The 23565-nt window shown below is 41.1% G+C and overlaps 2 protein-coding genes across 3 annotated transcripts in view; one reads left to right on the plus strand and one right to left on the minus strand.

Moving 5' to 3' along the window:
- Positions 1-14266, plus strand: part of glsb (glutaminase b) — a 37082-nt gene extending 22816 nt beyond the window's left edge. Inside the window, exons 14-18 of one of the 2 annotated variants that reach the window (XM_041950062.1) lie at positions 470-562; positions 8799-8860; positions 9437-9513; positions 10634-10697; positions 11264-14266. In XM_041950062.1, coding sequence (XP_041805996.1) covers positions 470-562; positions 8799-8860; positions 9437-9513; positions 10634-10697; positions 11264-11411 — 444 coding nt within the window. In that variant the 3' untranslated portion in view covers positions 11412-14266. Of the gene's footprint in view, positions 1-469; positions 563-1009; positions 5756-8798; positions 8861-9436; positions 9514-10633; positions 10698-11263 lie in introns of those variants that run through there. The other variant, XM_041950063.1, reaches the window with a different exon arrangement.
- LOC121615701 (signal transducer and activator of transcription 1-alpha/beta-like) lies at positions 13979-23294 on the minus strand. Its single transcript, XM_041950059.1, has 24 exons — positions 23200-23294; positions 22861-22988; positions 22339-22483; positions 22091-22186; positions 21869-21946; positions 21682-21760; positions 21510-21598; positions 20969-21120; positions 20723-20884; positions 20511-20603; positions 20183-20242; positions 19995-20024; positions 19788-19878; positions 19582-19623; positions 18774-18857; positions 18518-18619; positions 18249-18384; positions 17441-17481; positions 17276-17352; positions 17007-17146; positions 15705-15884; positions 15262-15325; positions 15058-15148; positions 13979-14637 (listed from the first exon to the last, which is right to left on the minus strand). Exons 2-24 carry the CDS (start codon positions 22986-22988, stop codon positions 14530-14532), a joined length of 2268 nt encoding a protein of 755 aa, XP_041805993.1. The 5' UTR covers positions 23200-23294; the 3' UTR covers positions 13979-14529.
- Positions 23295-23565: the final 271 nt, after the last annotated feature.

Consider the following 23565-nt stretch of genomic DNA (forward strand, 5'->3'; position numbering starts at 1 on the left):
TACCCATCAATACTCTGTGTTTGAGATGTTTCTTAACGAGTCCTTGGATGACTTAGATAAGATAATAACTTCTGATATACTGTTTTGTCTTTCAATCCTTTTATTTTATATACATGTGGCTTCAGGGAAAGAATTGTTTATGTAGAAACAATCACAAACATAAAAATGCCTCAGGAAGAAAAAAGCTCAGTAATTGGAGATTGTGCAACAACAGTGTCCTTCGGTTTCAACTTGACAGACTTTCTTTTCAAGTGACTGAACCTGTTTGAAAAGTAAATTATGCCGGATTAATGATTACCTGAATGGGAGGCCCAAATACAAATCTCAAACACCCAGCGCTGCACGTAAGGGTGCAGGAAGCCACGTTTGTGCGAGAGTAATCAGATTTCTTGCTTTAAAGACGACAAGCTCATGAATGTGAATGAATGTATTTATCCCTCTGATGGATCTGTCATTCTTTTCGTTCCAGGACCTCGTGGAGCTTTTCAACTTCCACAACTACGATAACCTGCGCCACTTTGCCAAGAAGCACGACCCTCGCAGAGAAGGAGGGGACCAGCGGGTAAGGACACACAACATTATGTTGTGAGGAACAAACCATCAAAAACGACATCAAACACACACACCTCCTCTCCAAGAGTGCAGGTGGCGCTGAGGTCGCTGTAGTTCAGATTTAACAGCAGTTAGCATTCTGCATCAGCTGCTCTGTAGCTGCTGGCTAACATGCTGATCTCCATAACTCTACATGTAGTTGAAGCCTGAAGCAAAGACGCACGTTATTACACATTAAGAGCAAAATGAGATAACCCCTTTCCCCTTTTCCTGCGCTGTTTGAAAGCCAAAGTCAGTTGATTATTTAATACATTTATCGGCACCTGCAATTCTTAATGAAAAGTGCTGAAACACGTCCAGTTCTGCTGTGACTCTGGTCTTTCAGCGAACCACACACATACACACACACACACACTCAGGGAGTGAGACTAATTTATGATTCGTGTCAATTAAACAGCTGCACTCCTTCGGACCCATGGATTACGAGAGTCTCCAACAAGAGCTAGCTCTGAAAGCCCCTCTTTGGAAAAAGGTGTCCCCCACTGAGTCGCACCAGGACAGCTCCACCACTGTAGTGTATAGGATGGACAATGTCGCCGAGTGAAATTAAACCAAATAAAGAAAACAAAAATAAAAGGAGACCCCCCCCCCCCCCACCTGATCTCTCCCCACCTCTCGCAAGAGCTCCACCATCTTTCCTCACCCTTGAATATTTATATATTAGTTATGTAGAGGATTATTTATTGCTTGTGGAGGAACTTTGTTTTTATTTGTGATGGAGGGTTACTGCTTGTTAATTTTTGCTCTGAACTCCAAATGAGCTCATAGCCTCCGCCTGCTTCTTGCCTTATGTGTGTGTGTGTGTGTGTGTGTGTGTGTGTGTGTGTAGGATGTGATGTACAGTGTGCAGGTGTCATCTCACCCCCTTGAACTGCGATGGTTGTCTTGACAGAGTCCTCTCCAGAAATGTGAGCTAAGGGTTGGTTTGAATTTAATTCAACCAAAAAAAAAAAAAAGATGTATGAGTGTGATGTGTGGAGCTTTTAGACCAACTAAATATACATTCAGCCTTCCTCTAGATGATTTCTTCCTGTAGATCGCACTGAGGCCAAAGACTCAGCACATTAATACAGATGCTGGATGTACTGTAGCAGATGATGGGAATGGAAGTACAGAGGAAAGCGTTCCTGGATAACTCTTGGAAAGTTTTGGGTCAAAGGAGAATATTGTTAACATATCAGTTAGCTGTGAATGCTTGAGCCGTAGTGCTAACGGCTAACATGGCGTCGTCAAAGGGATTTTATAGATTGCAGGTTTTCCACTCTTGAACAATGGACCTTGAAAGGAAAAGTCCACCTTCTTTCTGCAGGTGTAAAGTTATATTTAAAGATGTGTGAAGTGGAATAAATGCAGACATTTGTGGATTGAAGTTAGTCAGAAGCTCTTGTTGGAGTCACTTGATACGTGAAAAAAAAAGTTGCAGGAGATTTTTAGGACTCACTGACTTCCTCCATATCTTTAAAAAAAGAGCACAAAATAGACATTAACTTCAACAATTTGTTAGAACATTGGGACCTAAAAGCAGAGTCAAGGTTGATAAAAACACTACTGACGTATTGAAATGAGAAACTGTAGTAAAAAAGGGCTTTGACTTGACTTTAACCTATCAGTATCTGTGCCTGGATCACAGCTGGGGCTGATTTTTCTGATAGTATGATGATAATCTAGGTTTTGTAAAAAAAGGTTTGCTCAAGCAAAAAAGCTCAGGAGAGGTGTGCTGACTAAATCCAGGCTCCTCGCTCTCGCTGGACTGGCTGCATCAAGCTGAGCTGCTGTTGAGTTTAGTTGGAGAAAGAAAGGCGTGTGTGTGGCTGGCTGCTCCATGTTTATTAAGGTTAGTGAGTAAACTCAGTGCGACGTCAGCAGAGGGGTGGTGTGTGTTCATTGCTGCGACCTCTAGTTAAAGCCCCTCATAGTCCGTGTGGACCTGATCAGTCCTCACACAACCTTTAACTTCTCTGCCGTGAGCAGGTGACTGCAGGGTTTAACTGGGCCGCAATCCAAAACCATCACCGTGTGTTTACGCTGTGCACACAAATACACTCTTGTTCAAACAAGATGCCTTAGTCTACAAATGAAGCTGCTCTCTGCAGAAGCAGAGCATTGTAAATTTAAACCAGTCACCGTATCGATTATTGCTTTAAACCCGTTACTTGAAATACCACACAGAGCAGCAAGTAGAGCTGGGTGTTGAACCTGAAAACTTTTGTCGTACTGCCTGAAATTTGTCCGTTTCAAAAAAAGTTTCATACCAAAAGTTGGCTGGAAAGCTCCCAAAACACAAAAAAGGTCTGTGTGGATTCTGCCTCATGAAGACCTGCGTTCTCTTCTTGTCAGCCAAATAAGGGAGGGAGCTTTAATCAAGAATGCAGCTACTTCTGAACCCTTCTCCAGAACAGCAGATATCCGTGACTGTACATAAACAACAGTTCAACTTAAAGTTTGGACAAAAGCGTCCTGAGCTAAACAGCGTTAAACTGTTGTAACGTCATTTGAGTTATTATAGGACTGAAGACTGAGAAAAGACGTTTTCAGGGTCTTTAATTGCAAATTCTGCCCATTTTTTTAAGACAGATTATATTCCGGTAAAGTTGTTTTCAGACAACATTTAAACATTTGGGAAATGAAAACTTCTCAAATATATATTTCTCAAAGTACAGAAGCTAATGTAACGCATCGGCACTAGTATGGAAACACCCAGCTCCAGTAGCAGACACACACACACAAACACACACATACACAACACATATTCAGTATTGTTTGTAAAACTCTCAAAGTGTTACTCTTCTAGGAAGATTGTATATTATCAAAACCTCACCTCATACATAATTTACTGTACTTCTGAATGTACATAGCGGCGGGTGTATATAGCTTTTACGTGTGCGTCTGTACACGAGTGATAATCCTCAGCAGCAGAGCAGGATGTGTGTTGAAAATACACTTCAGACGTTCCGAATCTATAATGTTGTCTCCTCCAGGAAATAGACGTACTTGCACATGACTGTCATGTCAGCAGATGCCTTAGATGTCACTCTACTGTGACTGTAGTGGTTGTGGGGGGTTAATCTGTTTGTTATTCGATCGTTGGTAAAACTGTATAAGCGGTGTGTGGTGTTTGGTGCTGGGTTTGACCTGAGCTCAAAGTGATGCTGCTGGAGCCAATAATACCCTGTTATTAATTGTCCTGTCGTGTGAAGTTTTTTCTTTTGTTACTTTTTATGTCATGGACTGTCATGGTTAGGGTTTTTTTTTTCTGTTTTCAAGTTTCTGCCTGTTATCATGTGAAGGTACAAAGCATTCAAAAGCCCCTGTGGTCACTGATGCTCCTTGGAAAATGGTCTGTAGAAAAACCAGTTTCCTCGGTGCTCCTGCATTGTTTTCTACTGTATGCAAGAAGCTGAGTTCGGTCTGTCGGCTACTTTGATGATTTCATCCACGGGTCTTGTTTCTTTCTGCGAAAAGTTTTTGCAGAACTGAAATGAGTCTTAGCTGACTTAAAGTCTTTATAATATCAAACCCATTTTTTCATGGCTGGCATTTATTCTATTATAGCCGTTAAACATATTTAAAGTCATTATTAGCCTGCCTGTATAGCAGTTGTCATTGTCAGTGGTGGAGTCCGCCACTAATGCATGCATGAAGCATGCATGTACAGAGAGAAATTAAAAGAAAATGAGCTGAAACATGAGTTTTATTATATGAAATTTGTGGACACATTGTGCAGATGTCACCAATGACTGCAATAGTATGACAATTTATAAATAGTATAAAGTTATAATGAAGACAAACTTTCATCCTTCCTGCAAGTCACTAAAAATGAAACTCTGAAGACATTCTTAGCATTAGCACCAGTCATCACAGGTAGTTTAAATGTACAGCTTCCAGAAGCAGTCATGTAATCTTTATCACTTTTCCATTGAGCAAGTCATGGAGGAAACGGTGGTTCAGATGTAATCGGTTTCAGAGAGTAGCTCTCAGCTCAGTATCTCATCAGAGGATTCGTCTCAACCTCAGTTTTCTTTTTGTCCCGACGTGTTTTTGACTTTTGGCCAAAGAGTCATGTTGGTTGCCTTTCTGCCTCGTGACTGAAGGGAATCAGTCTAATTTCTAACAATGTGCACAGTTTTTATTTCTTTGCTGCTTCAGGTTCATTTTCTCCCTCATTGACACAAAATGAAAAATACAGTGCCTGCATGTCTATAAGACAGGACCAGACCAGCACGAATGAGACACTGATTTAATCTCATTGCAGCCAATCAGACTTGATTACCTGATCTGTCCCACTTTGCTTTGGACAAACATGCTGAATGTTTCTCTGTATTTCTTGAATCAGCGACGCTTCTCTCACTCCTCAAAGTGTGATTATTGCTCTGTACAATCAAACAAATGACAGAGGGGCTTTTGAATGATTTTACCAGTATTTCCATGGAAATCATCAGATTTTTTATGGTTCATGTCATGTATGTAATGTTTCCTCATTTTGTTTTGTTTTTCTCATTCTCCCTCTTGCATGCATATTTTTGTATGATTTAATAAATGTGTGTTTTAATCCCATGTAATCAGTATGTTTTAAGTTCATTTGATTACCTTCCACATGTCTTTATACATGTTGATTTGTGTCTCAGACATATAAATTGCATATACATTGAAAAACTATCACTACCATTGACATTTGGTGACCTTGGAACTGTAAGGTTCTCTGATGTTTTGGTCAGATATTAGATATTTATATTTTTATACACAGTTTTACCAGCAGAGTCAATGTTGATAAAGATTCTGAAAATCCAAATTTAAATCTTTAAAGTTTAAAGAAAGTTGTCACATGGGATGTAAAATCTGAAAAGCTAAACACCAAAAAAAAGACATACATTAATGAAGCCGTACAGTTCCAAGCTCAAACTTTTATATGTTTTGATTTCTTTTCTCTGTCCACATGCTTGTAACTCTGTATGTAAAGTCTCCATAAATGTCATGAACTGTCCTGACAGCACTAAGACTTGACTTGTCTACGATTCTGAGGAAAATACTTCAGTTTGTTTGGCTGTGATGAGCTGACAGACATGACAGTGAAAGTTGTGGGTTTTTTTAGCCTTGGTGTCCCTTTTATGAATTCTAATAAAACAGTGTTTTATGTATCACCTAATTTCTCTGCGCCCATAGCCGTTCTTTTTTACTGTCTTTTACTATCTAACTTTTTTATTTATGAACTAAACCACCTGCCTCTATTGTCTTTATTAAATAAAACATATAATTACAATAGTGTATATATAATATTGGCACTGTGCATTTCTGCAGACCACAGATATCCTGAAACTTTACTTTGAACATTATGTTGTGACAGTGCTGTGCTGTTTAGACAGAAAGACCTGTTGGTCAGGGTAAGGAAAAGATGTTTGGCTTAAATACCCCATTCATGAGCCACTAGCACGTCTGGAAAACATCTCGTTAAAAATATTGCCATAAGAAACACGGCTCAGTGCCTGGCAGTCGTCTCGCCTCGCTGTCACGCCACCACCATCACCTCCTGATGAGAGACTCCGCCACGTGTCACAGAGCGCCTCACGAGTCGACACAGTTAACCCGTTAAACCTGAATGATTTTTAGCTAAAATTTTGTTGAGCAAATAAAATAGTTAGAGAGGAATATAAATATTCTGCACAATGAATATTAACTGAAGACACAAAGAATTGTGAGGCCACAGTTTTCCAGCAGAGGGTGACACTGAGCAGTTAACTGTTTACTGCAAACGCAGGCTGTTATCATTCGCAGACAGTCATACTTCAAACATGACGCGAAACAGAAACACAGTACAACAATTCTGAGCTTCACTTGCTTGATTCGTATGTTAAAATTTAGATTCAAGCAGTCTGAACAGATCAGAAGCTGACGTTCTTTTATTTTGCTGAAAAGAGGCTCTAACAGTTTTCTTCTTCTCTCTCCTCTGCTCATACGAGTCTAAACTAGATTGCAAGATTATTTGCTTCAAGTGTTTTTCTCAACTTCTCAGACGTTTTGCTTCAGTTTTGCTTTTTAGAGCTGTAACTGGTGAATTGTGGACGTTATTTTGCTCCATGGGCTGAGGGATTTCTTTTCTGTGTTATAGAGAGTCATGCTGCCTCCTGCAGTGGTGAAATATACCTGCTTGTACATACACACACCTTTATGTAGGTCAAACTTATCTTGTAAGTTATCAAGATTAAAATCTGGTGTTATTCTGCTCGTGTTGCACAGAGCAGCATTAATATTCTTTGATTTTTAGATTTGACTCTCTGTAGGTTCACATCTGGTCATTGAAGTGAGTTAAAATCTCTGTCATAAAAACGCTAAACTTTCTAATCTATACAATCTACATCATACATATCAATAAAATAAGCAAAAACAAATCAGAACACACTCATCTAACAAACAAGCTTAACCTCAGTGTCTTCATATCTGATCAACCTCAATGAAACACGCTAAATTAAACAAATATTAGGTCATGTATAACCCTTTGAATGCAGCCATGCGGTTGATTCTTCGTCAATACGATCAGGCTTAGAGAAGGAGCTGAAGTGACGTTTCTTGAATACAGATGATGAGTGTGATGGAATTTTTTGTCACATGACTACATGCTGGAGTACAATGCAGCTGTTAGGTTGTTTTAATGGAAGCTGGCGCCCTTCGGATAGGGAGAGAAGCTCCATTGCTAAGGGCATAGGTGATAAGCTGTGCTGTCCTCCAGACATGGCGGGGCAGACTGTCTCCTGTTAGAGCACATATGTCAAAGTGATTCCATAAAGGACCGTGTGGCTGCAGGTTTTCGTTCCAACCAAAGAGGAGCACACCAGGCCAACCAATCAACATCAAGGGATCATTAGTTATCAGATGAAGACTGAGATCAGCTGATTAATTGATTCCAGCCTGGTGTAGACGCTTGCAACATGTGCTGGAGAACGTGGACGAGGATAGTTCCGCGCTGATAATCTGTCTGTTCTCCTCGGCTGAGCATCAATAAACCTTCCTGCATTAAGACAAAGAAGTCTCTGGACAGCTTTCCTTGGGGGGGGCATGAGTAGAACAAATACAACATTCTTCTTTCAAAATAAAAACAAAATAATGTGTCTTTTAAGAATACAAACTGATATCTCTGATAACTGATATCAGTTCTCCTTAAATCTTGCTTCCAACGTGTTAATATGAATTATGTTTCCTTGCATATTAAATCACACTGTATTAGTGTAATATATGCTTCTGTATTGGTGTTTCTTTGTAGTTTTGCTTATAGGAAATGATTCATTGCTGTTTGATGGTAAGTCTTACTTGATGCAGGGATGTCTGTGTTCATTACATTCAGCCATGTTACTGCGTGTTGGATTGTTTTTATACCTGAGCAGGTGCAGCTTTGTCTGCAGTGATATCAGCTGGGGTGAATTCAGAATTAAATCAGAATTAAATTTATTAGTATTAGTATTCAGCATTTTTCTGATTGTCAACAAATATCATGATAAGACCGTAACCAGCAGTGAATGTATCCTTGGACAACAGCCGGATGGATCTTTGTCCTCTGTGCCATAGAGCTCCAGAAAGAATTAAAAACACATCAGTGAGCCACGCTGTCCCTCTGGCTGACTGTTCCTTCATTAACACGAACAAACACCCTGTCGTTTATTTTGGCTTTGTCCCACACACACCTTCCTGCTGCTGTAAAGACTCACCAGAGCATCAAACGTGGATTAATCCGCCGCTGGAAATAGTCCCAAATAGTCCCGCTGTTCGTGTGAAACAAACTGCAGCGAGCAGCTGTTTTAGGAAATGAATGAGCCTTTTTTTAACAATGAAAGAATATATTTGTGAACAGTTTTTAAAAATGGACGTCTTCAGTGGGAACCAATGAGCTTGGAGCCGATGGACGTGTGAAAGTGCTGAAGGACGAACAGTCAACACACTGTTGGTTATGGTTGTTTTTCATGGGATTTGATGACAGTAAGAAATTATGGAATAACAGCCTCATTATTTACGAAACTGAAGCTGAATTCTCCTCAGAGCTGCTTAGAAGTAAAATGTGCAGCATTAGTCGTTTATCCCAACTAGTTTCTCATGAATGTCATTGCATTGATGGGTATTTGTCAGAGCTGCTGGAGCCGGAGGAGCTGATGGAGCTGGAGGTGAAAACAGGATGACTCTGTGGTTTGTCTGTCTGTCCGCAGGTCAAGTCCGTCATCAACCTGCTGTTTGCTGCCTACACAGGAGACGTCTCTGCCCTGAGGAGGTGCTGACTTTTAATCACATTTAACGCAGTGACCACAGAGGAGTCCGGAAGAACCCAGCAGAGTCTCTTCCTGTCATTACCGAGGCTCAGACAGGATGCAAAGATGGTTAAAATCCTCAGAGGACGTGTTGCCTCTCCTCTCTTTGCACTCTGGTGACCTCAAGTGGCAGCAAGAGCAAGCTTTGGGAAAAGAGTCACTCACAGCTGTGGAGTTTAGTCATTGTGTCCTTCAGGTCCTGATATATTTTTTTTTAATCCAGTATTGCTGACAGTCATGTGTACTAGCTGGCAGTTTTTTGGTTTATTTCCTCCACGGATGTACAGGAGACCAACAAAACAGGCTCATAAATGTTAACAAACGGCTCTGTGGACTTCCAGAGGTGAAAAACTCCACAGGGAACCTTTAATTAGAAGCAGGTGATGATGATGATGGTAGACTGTCAAAGGCATGCAGCAGAAGCTTTCTAAAGAAGATCTAAAGTAGTTCGTTCTCATGTTCTAAAATGGGCTAAGCTGTGTCTTTTTTTTAATCAAGAATTAATAATGGAGGTGGTTACGTGTACTTTGTTCGTGCAGGTTCGCGCTGTCGTCCATGGACATGGAGCAGAGGGACTACGACTCCAGAACGGCCCTTCATGTGGCAGCAGCTGAAGGTTCGTCTTTGCTGACATTGTGGTTGTCACACTTTTGTCATTCAGTGTGCATCAATATCCACTGGAGGAAGAAGTACTCACTACTTTTACTTCAGTCAAGATATACCATAATGTTCATATAAGTACTCCATTACTGAAAATCGTGGCGCTCGCAGATATTTTTGGCCACTGAAACTCTTGTTTCAGGCACAGAAACTAAAAGCATCACTGAATGAATTCTATTCTATCTGTTCTGTGAAATAAACTAGTTGAAAACTACTTCAATGTGAGAGTAAGAAACCACATACTGATATACTTTGTGGACCCTCTGACCGCACCATTGTGCTGAAGTAAAAGTACAGAAGTAATTCGAATCAAAATGTACGAAAGCATCAAAAGTGAAAGTACTTGTTCTGTGAATCGTCTATTCTGATTTTAATTTTGTTAGATTACTAACACTGATGACTCAGTACTCGTGATGCATTCAGTGGAGCTGGTGTAAACTAGCTTTTACACTGAAGTTCAAAGTTCAGTCCATTGGTTCTCAACCTGAGGGTCGGGCCCCTCCAAAGGGTCAGAAAACAATCTTAGGGGTCATGAGATGATCAGTGGGAGAGGAAAGAGGAAAAACATAGTTCTACAGATTTCTTCTAATATTATGGACTTTTCTCTAATCTTTGATTTGTAGTGAATATTATATAATTTGATCGTTTTGAGATTTAAGTCTTTTTAAGTCCCACCAACAGCTCAACAACATCTGAGACAATGACGGTAGATGAGCTGCTGGTTTCATCCTTGACAAACTGTATTATATAAGTTGATTGTATGCTTTTTTAAAGTAACTTCTTAATTGAATAATTGAGTAAAAGTACTTTGTTACTTTCCACAAGGGTCAATAATGGTAATAATGAAAGCGTAATAAGAATAGACCAAAGTGTCAAACTCATCCCCACATATGAGAAGTCATTATTTTATGTATGTTTGACAACTTTGTAGCAACAGTCTGAAGACGACTCTTCGCTCTTTTAACTCGTCTACTGGAATGATGTCAGATGCAGACGGCGTCTGCAGAGTATGAATGCTTCTACAGTGAGATGTTCAGCTCTGAGCGTCGCAGCGTTAACATCTGCTCTGCTTTCAGGACACACGGAGGTGGTGCGCTTCCTCCTGGAGGCTTGCAAGGTGAACCCAGTACCCAGAGACAGGTGAGTCCAGTTTGATCCAGTCCACCTGGACTGTGGTCTTCCTCACCTTCTGCACCTCTTCAGTCATTTCTTCTTTTCATGTAGTGGAGCTTTACATGATGTGTTTTGTTCACACACTGAGTCAAAGTCAGGTCCTACTCGTTTACTATGAAGACAGTTTGTAGAGCTCTAATAATATAACTGATAACAAATCATATGCTTGAACATTTCTGCAGAACATTTTCAGAAGCATCATAGCAACAACATGACTTAATGTTGTTGAGCTCAAAATGTGAAAATTTACTTGCTTTAAATAGTTAATTGCAGGGATTAATCAGTCACCTTCATTTAGCCATTTTTAAGAGAGTTTAAGAAAACAGGGAAGAAACAGTTTCTGCAGGTAAAGAAATAAGTAGAACTTTAATTATTAAATGCATTTTAAAGTTCATGCAGCTTTCACACCAACAATAAATAGTTTTGAAAGCAATTGATGCGCAAAACTGCAGAAAACAAACTGAAAATACTATAAACACGATGATACTGAAGCTCACCTGCAGAGTGTTTGAATGCTGGTGTTCTGTGCACAGATGGGGCAACACCCCAATGGATGAGGCGGTGCACTTTGGCCACCATGATGTAGTCACCATCCTGCAGCAGTACAACGACAAATACAGCCCGCCCGCCGCTGCAGACGACAAGGAGAGCGCGGAGACGAGCCTGGACAGCCTGCTGTAGACCTGCTGTAGACCCGCTTTAGACCCGCTGTAGACCTGCTGTAGACCCGCTGTAGACCTGCTGTAGACCCGCTGTAGACCCGCTGCAGACCCACTGCAGTCCTGCTGTAGACATGCTGTAGACCTGCTTTAGACCTGCTGTAGACCCGCTGTAGACCTGCTGTAGACCCGCTGTAGACCTGCTGTAAACCCGCTGCAGACCCACTGTAGACCTTCTATAGACCTTCTGTAGACCTGCTGTAGACCCGCTTTAGACCTGCTGCAGTCCTGCTGTAGACCCGCTTTAGACCCACTGCAGACCTTCTAAAGACCTTCTGTAGACCCGCTGTAGACCCGCTTTAGACCCACTGCAGACCTTCTAAAGACCTTCTGTAGACCTGCTGCAGACCCGCTGCAGACCCGCTGTAGACCCGCTGCAGACCCGCTGTAGACCCGCTGCAGACCCGCTGCAGACTGCGCGCTCTCTGCAGTCACTTGGTGCAGTAGTGACCCTCCTCCTGAGCCTTGCTGTATATTGTTTGCTCTGCTTTCGTTGCTGTGTCCCGTCCGCCGTGCTTCGCCTCTCCGATAACGTGACGTGTGTTGTGCGTGAGCGCGCGCCTTATCAGCACTGCTGATGATACAACATCTGTAATGCAGCATATTACTCATGTAATCTGCCAGTACTGTCAGTCACATCTTTGGCATCACAGGATATAGATTGTATCAGTGTATTAGTTTAGCTGCAGTACAGTTTCTGTTATACTCTCCTCTACCTGGTGATATCTGGATGTTAGTTTTGTGAGATTGTGAGGTGTGTGGAAATCCTGGTATATCTCTGATTGTGTAAATGTGTGCAGGCACATTGAGGCCATGTGCCTGCCTGCTCTCCACATCCCTGCATCTTCTCTCCAGCTTGTTCTCCTGACTTTTTCTGAAGCTTCGCGTCACGCAGAGAGACTCTGAATGTATTTTTCACTTGCAATAGAAGCAGTGTGTATTTATTTCGCAGAGACTTTTTAACGTGTAAAACTTGTTCATTAATCTGAGATGAAGGCAAGTTGGTTTCTTTATTTTTCTGTGTGTGAGTTTTTAGACTTGACAAAGATTGTTGCCTCTTAAGCAGGTGGATCACATCTGTCCCTTCCTGTCAACGACCAAATTCCTCCTTAAATGACTCCAGAGGCAGAACATATATTTTTGCTAACTGATGACATGTGGACCATCACATTTCTTGTGATTCCTACACAAAAAGAATTGAACCTTTCGACAATGACAATTATCAATCTGAATTTCTTGCGGGAAATTCCTACAAAACTGAAATCCCCTGTGCACACAATCCCAGTCAAAGTCTCTGAATGTACTGTAAGAATGTGCCCTCCATGACATGTCGTCTGAAAAACAATATAATGAAGAACAATGCATCCTGTACGATAACTGTAACCTGAACTAAACAAAACGTGTTAACACTCAGGCTTCAAGTCAGGCTGTAACATTCCAAAGTGGCAGTTTTTCATGGTCTCACTGTAGCGTTGTATTTCCTGTAAACTGGATTTAACATATATACAGGTCATATATATATATATATATATATATATATATACACATATTTTAAATAGAGTTTATGATCTCGTTCAGCATTAGTTTGACTGGTTAAATTGTGATTCTTGGTGTTTGATCTTGAAAAGTTGCGACCAAAGGAGCAGACGCAGATCTGGATCAAATATTCTGCACACTGTGGAGTCCCAGAAGTCAATAACAGACTACCTGATGAGTCAGAAATAGACTTAAATACCTGCTGTAAATGACAGACATCTGTTAAATAATTTTAATTGCTGTAACGCTCCAGTGAGTCTGTCTTTAACTTGTCAGAAAGGAGACAAAAACAAACTGTGTAGCTTCTTGAAATTAGCAGAATCACATTTATTAGTGATATCGTTGGATTTTATTTTGACGTAGCTGTTAGCTACGGTGCGTTTGCAGCCTCTTCTAACAGCTTGTGTAAAACTATTTGTTGAACTTTTTTTTTTTAATCACTCCATGGCTCATAATTACAGTTCTAAAAATAAGACTTCAATGCAGCATTGCTTTGAGCTAAATGCTAACAACAGGTGTATTGTTTACATTGCTCACCATTTTAGTTAGCACATTAGCACTAAACAGGTATTGCTGAGGTTGATGCTAGTGTCATTAACTTTGCAGGTTTTAGGTCATAAATACAACCTCATGGTGGCGCTAGAGGTAAAGTCGTTTTCACTGAAGTCAGTAGAACTTCTCATCAATCCATCACGCAGCTGTTTACCATCAGATTTCTACATGATTAAATATTTGCTGTGGATGAGAAAAGAAGTGAGGACGCAAACTAGTTTTAACATTACATTAACGCATGTTTAAAATGTAAAATGTGCATTTTGTGTTCTTTTCATATCTACATAAATGAAAATACAGGCTGTGTCTGCATTAATCCATCCATGATGTTGAGGCTACGCTTTGTTAGTAATTTATTTTATCCACTGTTTGTATGTAGCTAGAAGAACATATGAGGTTCAGCTTTACAAAAGATTGAAATAATGCAACTGACGCTTCACGTGAGGCTTCGTTGGTTATACTTCAGACTCATCAGGTAATCCATTAGTGACATTTATGGGACTCTACTTATTCAAGTGCTGACAACATGAGAAAACGACGACAATAATACAAAACAAGCAGTGAAGACATGAGGCCACTGAATGTCTTTGTCCTCTTCTCTGTATGAATAAAGTTGTTATTGTATGTTCAGCGCTGTATGATGCAGATGTAATTTCTCTTGGCACTGGAATGCATTCAGATATGTTTATTTTAATAAACAAAAGTACAGAATATGTACAGACCACTGTTGCATTTTTACCCATCACAGCAGGATTTTCATCTTGAAAAAGTGATCTTTCAGTTTTCAACAATTTAACAGCAGAAACATTTTTTTATGTTTGCACAACATATACATTTAGCAGGATATTACAGTGCAACAATCACACATTGATTGTTTTTTTTACTTCGTTGTTCATAGCAAGTGACCATGTTATGGTTTCCTTTTGTTCTTTTTTTGCTGTAGTACTGACACCTGTAGCACCTAAACATTTGGATTCTGACCCGGCACATTTTCAGGAACTACTGGGATCAACATAGTTGCTCTGAGTCGGTGGCATCTGTTGATAAGGGGTCCAGGAATCGAATAAATCACCGAAGAGTTCCTGAAGCACGTTGTAATTCTGAATCAACAAGGAAACAAAACAATCAAAGCGTCTGTAAAGTTGCATTAATACTTTCATATCAACGATGGATGAAATGACTGTAATGTGCTCTTGTCATCAGGAACCCACAGGGAATCATCAGGCCCGTTGTTTCATATTTAAAGCTCACAACTTTACTTTTTTGCTTCAGTCTCACAACTCTCATCAACCACCGTGCACCACCCAATACCAAGCAGCCAGTGGAGCATTAGTGTTATCGTAAGAGTTAGCGGATTCGTCGGGGGGAAGGAAACATGACTCCATATGAATGTTGCTGGATGTGTAAATCAGCAACAACGTGCTAACGATAACGACGTGGTAGCAAGCCTGTTCCAAAAGTATCTACAAATACCACATTGAAGGACCGCAGGGAAGTCAGTGGCAAAATGTCACACTCACATTCAGGTCTTTGTCCTTGTCCATGTCCATGTCCACATCCAAATCCATCATCTGAATCTCCCGCGGTGGGGTGGGAGGTGGCGTTGGATAGCTGTGGAAAAACCAGAAACAATTAAGGCCACAAGTGAGGGAAGGTGATGAAAAACGGGATGCACGGCGTTGGTTCTGATGTGTTTTTTCTTGGATCATTATCGTCTTACTTACACTGAGACGGGGATGAGCGTTCTGTTGACGTACCCGTCTACGACCTTTTTAGGCACCGACCTTGCTGCAAGAACAGAGGTGGTCAGAGGTCATTACAGGGCTCACATTCAACAAAGAGCTGATCGCTACTAAGAACGTGACACTGACCTAAACTGGACAACTTCAGCACCGTTTTGGCAATGGCTACATAAACATTAAAAATCACAAGCTAGAGAGTGTGGGGAGCTGCAGGACGGTCAAATCAGTACTCCGTTATACAAAACCGGTTCTATTAGACAATATGTTTCTGCAAGAATAACATGAAGCATTTATTCAGGAATTTAAATTCCTGCAGTCGTTGTGTAGAACAAGCCCAAACCCCATCTCTAAACTAATTCCTCTTCATTTATTGTCGTGCGGGATTAATAAATCAATCTTGGGGAAAGTCAAACAGGAGACAGTACCAGACATCTTGTAGTAGCGTCCAAAGGCAGTGTCTTTATGGATGTCTGGGTAAAGATAGAGCAGGGGATTCCTGGGCATGGTCCTCTGGGCTCGCAGACTGTAGTGGTAAATGATGTCTGGCAGACACATGACCGACAGCTCCTGCTTGGTGTAGGGCTCCACCGAATGCACGCGGGTCTCTACAGGGGAACCACATACAGAAAGAGAAGACAGCGAACACAAGAAGGTTGAAGGACTTTCATTGAATGAATTTATGGCGGTTTGTTTGGTGCTGTTCTTCACTTATAGGTGAAGTGAGCGATTCTGTAGAAAAATTGTGGATATGTGACTTCAGCAGCCAAACAAATGCACTGCCAAGGCAACGACACTTAATAACGGGCTGAGCCACTTTGTTTCCCATATCCTGAGCAGGGTTGTGTACAAACACAGACTGATTGTGACAAGATACTTCCTGAATATAAATGGCTGACTGCACCTTTAAGCCTTCCTGCTCCAGATGAGGAGCGAATCAAAACAATATTTCTTTTTGTACACTTGCTATATGAGGTCTGTTTGTCATGGAGCATGACACAAACATTACCAATAACAACAACATGGGTTGTCAGAAGGTTGGTTTATCCTACCAAGTGCAATTCAAACATTTTCCATTTAGAAACTGAGCCATCATTCTAAGGGCAACTTTATTTTTACACACTTATTGTATATAATGTACATATTGTCTTTATTTTGTTTTCCTTTTTATTGTCCATTTGTTCTTTTAATACACCTCCTTCTTTATTCTTTATCCTTGCTGTTATTGCTGTCTGCAACAACATAACAGGGATCAATGAAGTTAAATCTTATCTTGTATCTTAACTTGAAATTCTGGGAATTTTTCACAATTTCAATATTAAAGACGTACCTTTTAATGGCAAACTTATTTGGGGGGAAAATACACGCACACACAAAAAAAAAAAGCAATACCAAGTCTTCCAGAATGTTTTGGTCAAAAGTATGTCCATTCAGTTGAATTGAAGCCATGCACATGCAGCATCACATGTGTAGATCATTTGCCAGAATCCCATTAAATAGGAAATGAGTAAAATTACAAGCGACTGCACAGTAGATTCTCCCATCACATCACCGCCAACACTGAGGCACTGTTTCTCTCCATTTTTGGTAAATGAGTCAACTCAATTCCAAAATGAGTCAATTCTAAAGCGACTGTAAGCACCAGAGTCCCGCTCATACCGTTAAAACCCTCGTTTGAACAAGTTTTGAATTTTGTCCGAACACACACACAAACACGTGCAGAAACATACCACCACTGTTGTGGTCCACCCAGCTGAAGGTGATGGCTCCGTCTCTGTTGCTCTCGCTGAAGCGGAGCAGAAAGGTCCCGGTTTGCTTTTCCTGCAACAGGGCCTGCGTTCTCTTCCTGCTCACGAACCCCATGATGAAGCTGAAACACACAGGACCAGAATTTCCTGAGGCTGGTAAGTGGACCACTCTCGTGATTAATGTGATAATTGCTTTGAATGACATAACAGTACAGTAAAGCACTGCTGAGATGGCTCGACATGCGTCTTACCCCTCCCGCCAAAGATCCACCAAGTATTTTTTGATTAAATCCAGGATTCCGTCAATCCAAATCCAGACACTTTCGTTCTGTCCACACAGGAAAGCAAACATCAACCTACAGGTTGTACTAACTGGGTAAAGTCCAGTAATAACAAGAATCATGCTCAGCACTCACCTTGGAGAACTTGCTCCAGTGGACGAGCTCATTAGGATCGTCTGTGAAGAACAGATACATAAAAATGTAATGAAAAAAAAAAACTCTGAGGTGGAGAAATTAACACATCTGCCTTCATTTCTTAGGTTTGTCATTTTTAGGACATGAAAAACACAATCACAGGCTGTCTGCTCCCTCATCTTGAATCCTACTGACGGACATTTGCTTGTTTGCTTTACTCGCTTTCTTCACTTTCTTTCTCACATCACAAGAGATGATCACTGATGTTGTTTTAAAGGAAGAGTTTTAGAAAGTAGAGAAAAAGAGTTAGACGAGATCGACACCACTCTCATGTCTGAAGCTACAGCAGCCAAGTTTAGCTTAACATGAAGACTGGAAACAGCTAACCTGGCTCTGTCCAACAGTGACAAAACCCGCTGATGAACACTCTGAATCTTTTTTGTTTAATTTGTACAATAAACAAAGTGTTTCCACAGTTTGCATGAATTCATGGTGCAAAAAGAAACAGTCCAGTACATAACCTGCTTTAAAACCACTTGTTGATCCAGGCTCAGGCCCAGCTTTCCTCATTTCCAGTCTTCATGCTAAAGCTAAGCTAACCAGCTGCTAGTTCACATTTATCAGATATGAGTGTTTTCCGCAAGAACGCAAATACGCGCATTTCCCAATTGGTCGACTATTACTTTAACATGGAAGTTCACACAAACAAGCTCAGATCAGCTTCTCCAACAAGAGCTGAACTCTAAGGTGCAAGCTACCTCTAGAAAGTGACCATTCAATTTTATGGGAGAAGGGGTCAAACACTCACCCACAATTTTGTCTCTTAGCATTGAGAGCTGGCTTTCGTCGAGCCCCCGATGGCCCACAGAGAGAAACTGCCAGCTCAGAACCTGTGACAGCTGCTTCCAGGTGAGTGGAGGAGGGTCGACGAACAGCGACAGGTTCTGCAGAGCAAAGGCACAAACGTCTCATACAGTTTCTTTAAACCACTGACCTTCACTACCTGTACAAGAGACACTATAAGCATAAACATGACTGAGTGGATGTGTTTTATCATGCAGCTGAACAGATCTTTACCCTTGGTTCACCGGTGGACAGCATGTTGCACCACATGACAGAGACCCAGGCACTGGCGACCTGATTGGTACTGGAGATCACAACCAGAGGCAGGGAGCTGGCCTGGACCAACACAGGAGGAGGAAACCATTCAATGGCTAACTGCAGCTCTGATAGTGCCTTCCCTTCAACCAGTAATATCTGAGGTTCAGCAGCAAAGCAGACGGAAACTGAAATGCCTCTGATTGTAATTTGATCCGTTGAGATCTTCACTCACCTCAATGTTACACTCCAGTCCAGCATATTGAAACTCTGCCACAAACTTAATGATGTGGAGTTCTTCAGTGACTCCCAGACGATTCTGGTGAAGAAGAAAGAGACTTTTCTATCAATCTGATCTACCAACATGCAGCTGCTGTTGTCCCACACAAATGTTTATCATGTGACCACTGCCTTGCACCTGCACTGACTGATTTTTAGCCATGACTCATTGACATAAGCTTCAAATGGGGTCATGCTACAGTGTTAACGAGAAAAGTTAACATTGAACGACCCGGTATTGTCGTTTTTGCAACCTCGTCAGTGGAAATTTTATGAAAACTTCATGTTCACCAGTTGTGACATGTTTGCTGACGTTTCCAGAAATGAGCGAAATTAATTTTTCAATATGGTAAGTTAATATATTGTAATTTTAGGTCAGAGGAAAGCGATGATATTCATAAACAGCCTCATCTTTATATCACCTCTTTGCATTTCCTGCATTACGTCATCTGCTCACTAGTTTGCTGAATTGTTATTCTTGATGTCTTTTTGAAGCCATTTGAACGTCAACACCATGGTGTACACGACTTCCAATGTCACCCAAATCACCTTATAATGACTGACACTTATTCATATATCCAACTTTTTTTTTGCAGCTCACATTCTGAGCTACAAGAGAGGGCTTGCTTTTGGTTGGTCTGAGACAACAAACAATTCGCCCACATCTGGCTGGAAAACCGGCTCCACTTTCATGCCAATCAGTGCTATTCAATTTGTTTAAAGCTATAAATGGCAGGTTATTGAATCTGAAGGTCTCCTCTTACCTCAGATGATCCTCTGCCTCTTGATTTTATTTCCTTGAGTGACTGAAAAGAAGAGAATGCAGTCATTATATACAGTTATACTGTATATACTGTTTAACCACATGATGCGTTATATTACTAAAAATGTACTACATGTTCATAAAATACAAAGAAACTGTACAACAAAGAGTGATTTTTTTTTTTTTTCAGTTTGCAGAGTTTCATACCATGTGACCAAACTCTGCGACCAATCCTCCATCTGGCGTGTCCTCATCCAACACCTTACAGTCACCCCTGCTGAAGTCAAAGTGGCGGAACCTGCAACAACATCACACCGGGTTTATCCTCTAGAATTTAGAAATCCACACAGACAGCTGGCAGATTTTTGCTGTGCCAGCTTAAAATGTCAAACTGTTATGTTGCCCTTTACTTACCCTCTAACTGTCTTGGCTTCTTCAACATCCCTTATTTTTAGGGAACAAAAGGAAACAAAAAGATTCATATCGAACACAGAGAAGAGAATTTTTTTTTTCAGTAAAAAAAAACTTGTGAAAAGGGAAGATTTATATAAAATAGTAATGTAGTATGTGACCGACTGAGAGCAAAGTTTTCTTTGACTTACTTGTCAAATACAGGTTTGACTTTGAGCAGACACTTGAACTCTGGGAGGTTTGCTAAGAACCTGAGGAGAGAAGAATCACATACTGACAAAGCGATCCTTAAAAACAGCACTTCATAAAGCTGCTTTGAGGGTTTAAGGCACCGACTGTGAACCCTGGCTCCTGGTTTTGCGTAGTTGTGCTACTTCTATGTCTTGCTGTTAACTCCTCATAGCGCCAGAGCTCATATTTAACAACTCAATGGAGAAGCAATGCTTGTATCAAACACAATGAGCATACAGATTGAACGTAAATACAGTAACTATGGCAGTCTGTCAGGTGCAGCCTCACCTCACGGCCACTGTGAATCGCACCCCGGTCTTCAGTACGAGAGGCCGCTGTGGTAAACTCGACATGATAGGTTGTTTCTCAACCACTAGAGCGCTGCAAAGCAAGATCACAGCAAAACATGTCAACAACGTGAAAGAGTTTGTCTTGGTCTGTGTGTATGTCATGTGCTGTACATAACAGTCAAAGGTTAGTTATATGATAAAATGTCTCACTTTGCAACAAGCTTTGTGAGCAAGGATGATGCAAATTTCTCGATCTCTGCCATGGGAGCACTGAGGTTGGAGGCATCAGCACTGTTGTATTTGTTGTTCTGGTCTCGCACTTTCTGCAGCTGTTCGCGTACTCGTAGCAGTGCTTCTGCCACAGACGTGAACCTGCACAGACGACATAACACCAAGTTAGTCATGAAAAATTAAGTGCGACACACAAAAGTGAAATCAGTGCTATTAAGTTCTCACCACTTCTGGAGATGTCCCAGACTGGCATCGACTGGACTTCCAATGCAGGCCAACTGCTGCCTGCTCTGCCACTCAGGCAGCTCCACATCTGTGAGAGACACCAAAATCTCCTCTGCCAGTTTTAAGATGTTCACTATCTGCTGCAGCAACATCTGCATAAAAAAAAGACACAGCGGCGTTCTGAGTATGTGGGGAGGAAGTCTAATTAAGCTGCTTAAACAAGGACCTCACTGATAATGTAGAGACTGTTTTTAGCTTACAATCATCATAAAAGCATCCATGACCTAAACATCTTCTTTTTTTTTTATAAACCATGAGTTATTGCTTTTAAATCCATGAGAAAATTAATGTTAGAAAGATGCTTTGAATAAAAGAACTGTTAGAACTGACTTCCTATGAGTCTTAACATAAGAGTGATGTCAAAAACCAAGGAGGCTGAAATTAAATGTTGTTAAAATGATGAGGCATGAGGGGCCCATAGCTCAGGGGTAACTTGCTGTCATCTCTAATAAATCCATCTAATAAAACCTGTCTACAGTACCTGTTTTGTTTTTTTGATAAAGGTGGCCTGCTTAAGACATTCCTCTTCCACAACAGCGTGGGACTGGGCCAATCCAATATGCTGCTCCACTGGTAATGACAAACATGAGAGATAAGTGAAGCATGAACTCACACCGAGCCTATCACCTGTGTACCCGTGCCTCCTACTGTACCTTGGATTTGCCAAGTCTCCTGTATGAAGTCAAGCTTTTCATTGAGGACCTCCAGTGACTTAATTTCCTTCTTGACCTCCTGTATTAGAATTCACAAATTAAGAAATGATAAAGTATTTCTAGAATGGCTGCGAGGTAGAACACAAACCAGCAGGCTACTGTATGATCTGAAAGAAAGTGAGTTTACCGAAGTCTGTTTTGCCAGATCGTTGACTTTGTTGTCCAGATTTCTCCATTTTAGTTCCATGGTTGGACTGCTGCAGCCCTGACAAAAACAGAATAAAGAGCATAATGACGTTTCTTTCACTCGCACACACTATTATCGTCGTATAGTGATGATTCTTAGAAAACAGACAGGCCTTGATTGCACTGTACATGTTCATGTAACTGATGTCATGAGTCATCTAACCTGTGAGTCAGAAGCCGACGCAAGGATTTTCTTTTCCTCCTTCAGGCATTCAGAGAGGATTATCGCCAAGTTCTGTGGCTCTGCTTGAAAGTGTTTCTAAGTTAAAAAAGCAAAACAAACAAAAAAAACAAAACAATCAAATATACAGAAATCCAATAAAAGGTCGTAATTATTCTGCTTGGAGAAAAGAGACGAAGATAAATCTAATTTAAATGTTGAGTGTTCAAACAACAGCACGTCTGACCTACCAGCAAGAAGTCCCTCATCCCTGGAAAATCAGGTCCCTGCAAAATGTTGTTCTCAAGGACAGAACGGTTCCACTGTTCGTCTACATTCAGCAGGAGTGCATGGAGACAAGCGCTTGCTTTATTTTCATCCACAGCTGCCGAATCCCTGAGACAGAGCAACAGAAAATGAACCTTTATTCAGGGATCATTTCGTCTATGTGTGCTGAATGAGGGCACTACTACCCAACAGTTAATTAACAACTATTTTAATTGTTTAAGTAATTTTTAATGTAAAAGTGAAGTTTTGATTCTTTTTTTTTTAATTACGTTGATTTACTTTAAGTATTAGTAGTAGTAATTTGGACTATTGACTGGACAAGGCAATTTCTGACTACTTCAGGAACACTTCGTAAAACACAACTTTTTTATTTAAATGACATTTTCAATGCAGGACCTGTAACAGAGTGTTTTTATACTGTGGAATTAGTACTTTCACTTAAGTAAGGGAGCTGAATACTTCCTCCAGCACTGCCTCTCTCTTACCAGTCCTGGCTCTCTATCACGATGCACAGGTAGTGGCGGGTCTCCCTGGGGAACCTTCTCTCATACAGGTGGCTCACCTGGCCCTGGAGTGCTGGATCCAGCCTCAGCAATTTCTGCCACTGGGCCATCTGCAAAACAAGAGACCAGTCTGAAAACCAGCACTGAGACCAGTCATCAATGATCCTGTCATATTACAAGCAATACGGGGAAGATTTGAGAAATTTACCTGACAGGGGCTTAAAATAATAGCAGATAAATGACTAATTTAAAAGTATGACACTTTAACGCTCCCATAAACAAATTCTTCTTCGCATTCGTGCAGACAAGAAACTGACTTACCGTGTGCCTGTCGCTAGTGTTTGTTATGGGATGAGTTGAGCAGAATAACACCGTTGGACTCGCATAGAAACTTCAAATCGTTTCTCTGACTCACTGGCAGGCGGAAAGGAGCGGGGTGGGCTCTTATATGCTCCGACGCGCCCACACACCACGTGATTCTCGAGAAACGGTTCCGCCGAGCGGTGTCAAGCAAGCCGGCGGTTGCACACTCTGAGTTTCCGCCTTTTATACACTAAAAGGAAAGCCGTGTTTTTTCACTGAGGACTGCGGTTGATTTAATAATGGCTTGCTGCTGGCTAGATGCGGCTCGACCGGCTTCTTTTGTGGGTGGTGTCGGATACAGTTACCGGACGGACCACGGTCTGA

The sequence above is a fragment of the Chelmon rostratus genome, chromosome 13 (assembly GCF_017976325.1).
Source record: "Chelmon rostratus isolate fCheRos1 chromosome 13, fCheRos1.pri, whole genome shotgun sequence".
NCBI classification, from domain to species: domain Eukaryota; kingdom Metazoa; phylum Chordata; class Actinopteri; order Chaetodontiformes; family Chaetodontidae; genus Chelmon; species Chelmon rostratus.

Excerpts from the sequence above, each read along its gene's own strand:
- LOC121615701 (XM_041950059.1), bottom strand. The coding sequence starts at position 22,988 with ATGGCCCAGTGGCAGAAATTGCTGAGGCTGGATCCAGCACTCCAGGGC. Across the intron at positions 20,885-20,968 it reads CTGGGACATCTCCAGAAGTG|GTTCACGTCTGTGGCAGAAG; the intron begins GTGAGAACTTAA and ends TCGTCTGTGCAG. Across the intron at positions 19,624-19,787 it reads TCGCAGAGTTTGGTCACATG|TCACTCAAGGAAATAAAATC; the intron begins GTATGAAACTCT and ends TCTTCTTTTCAG.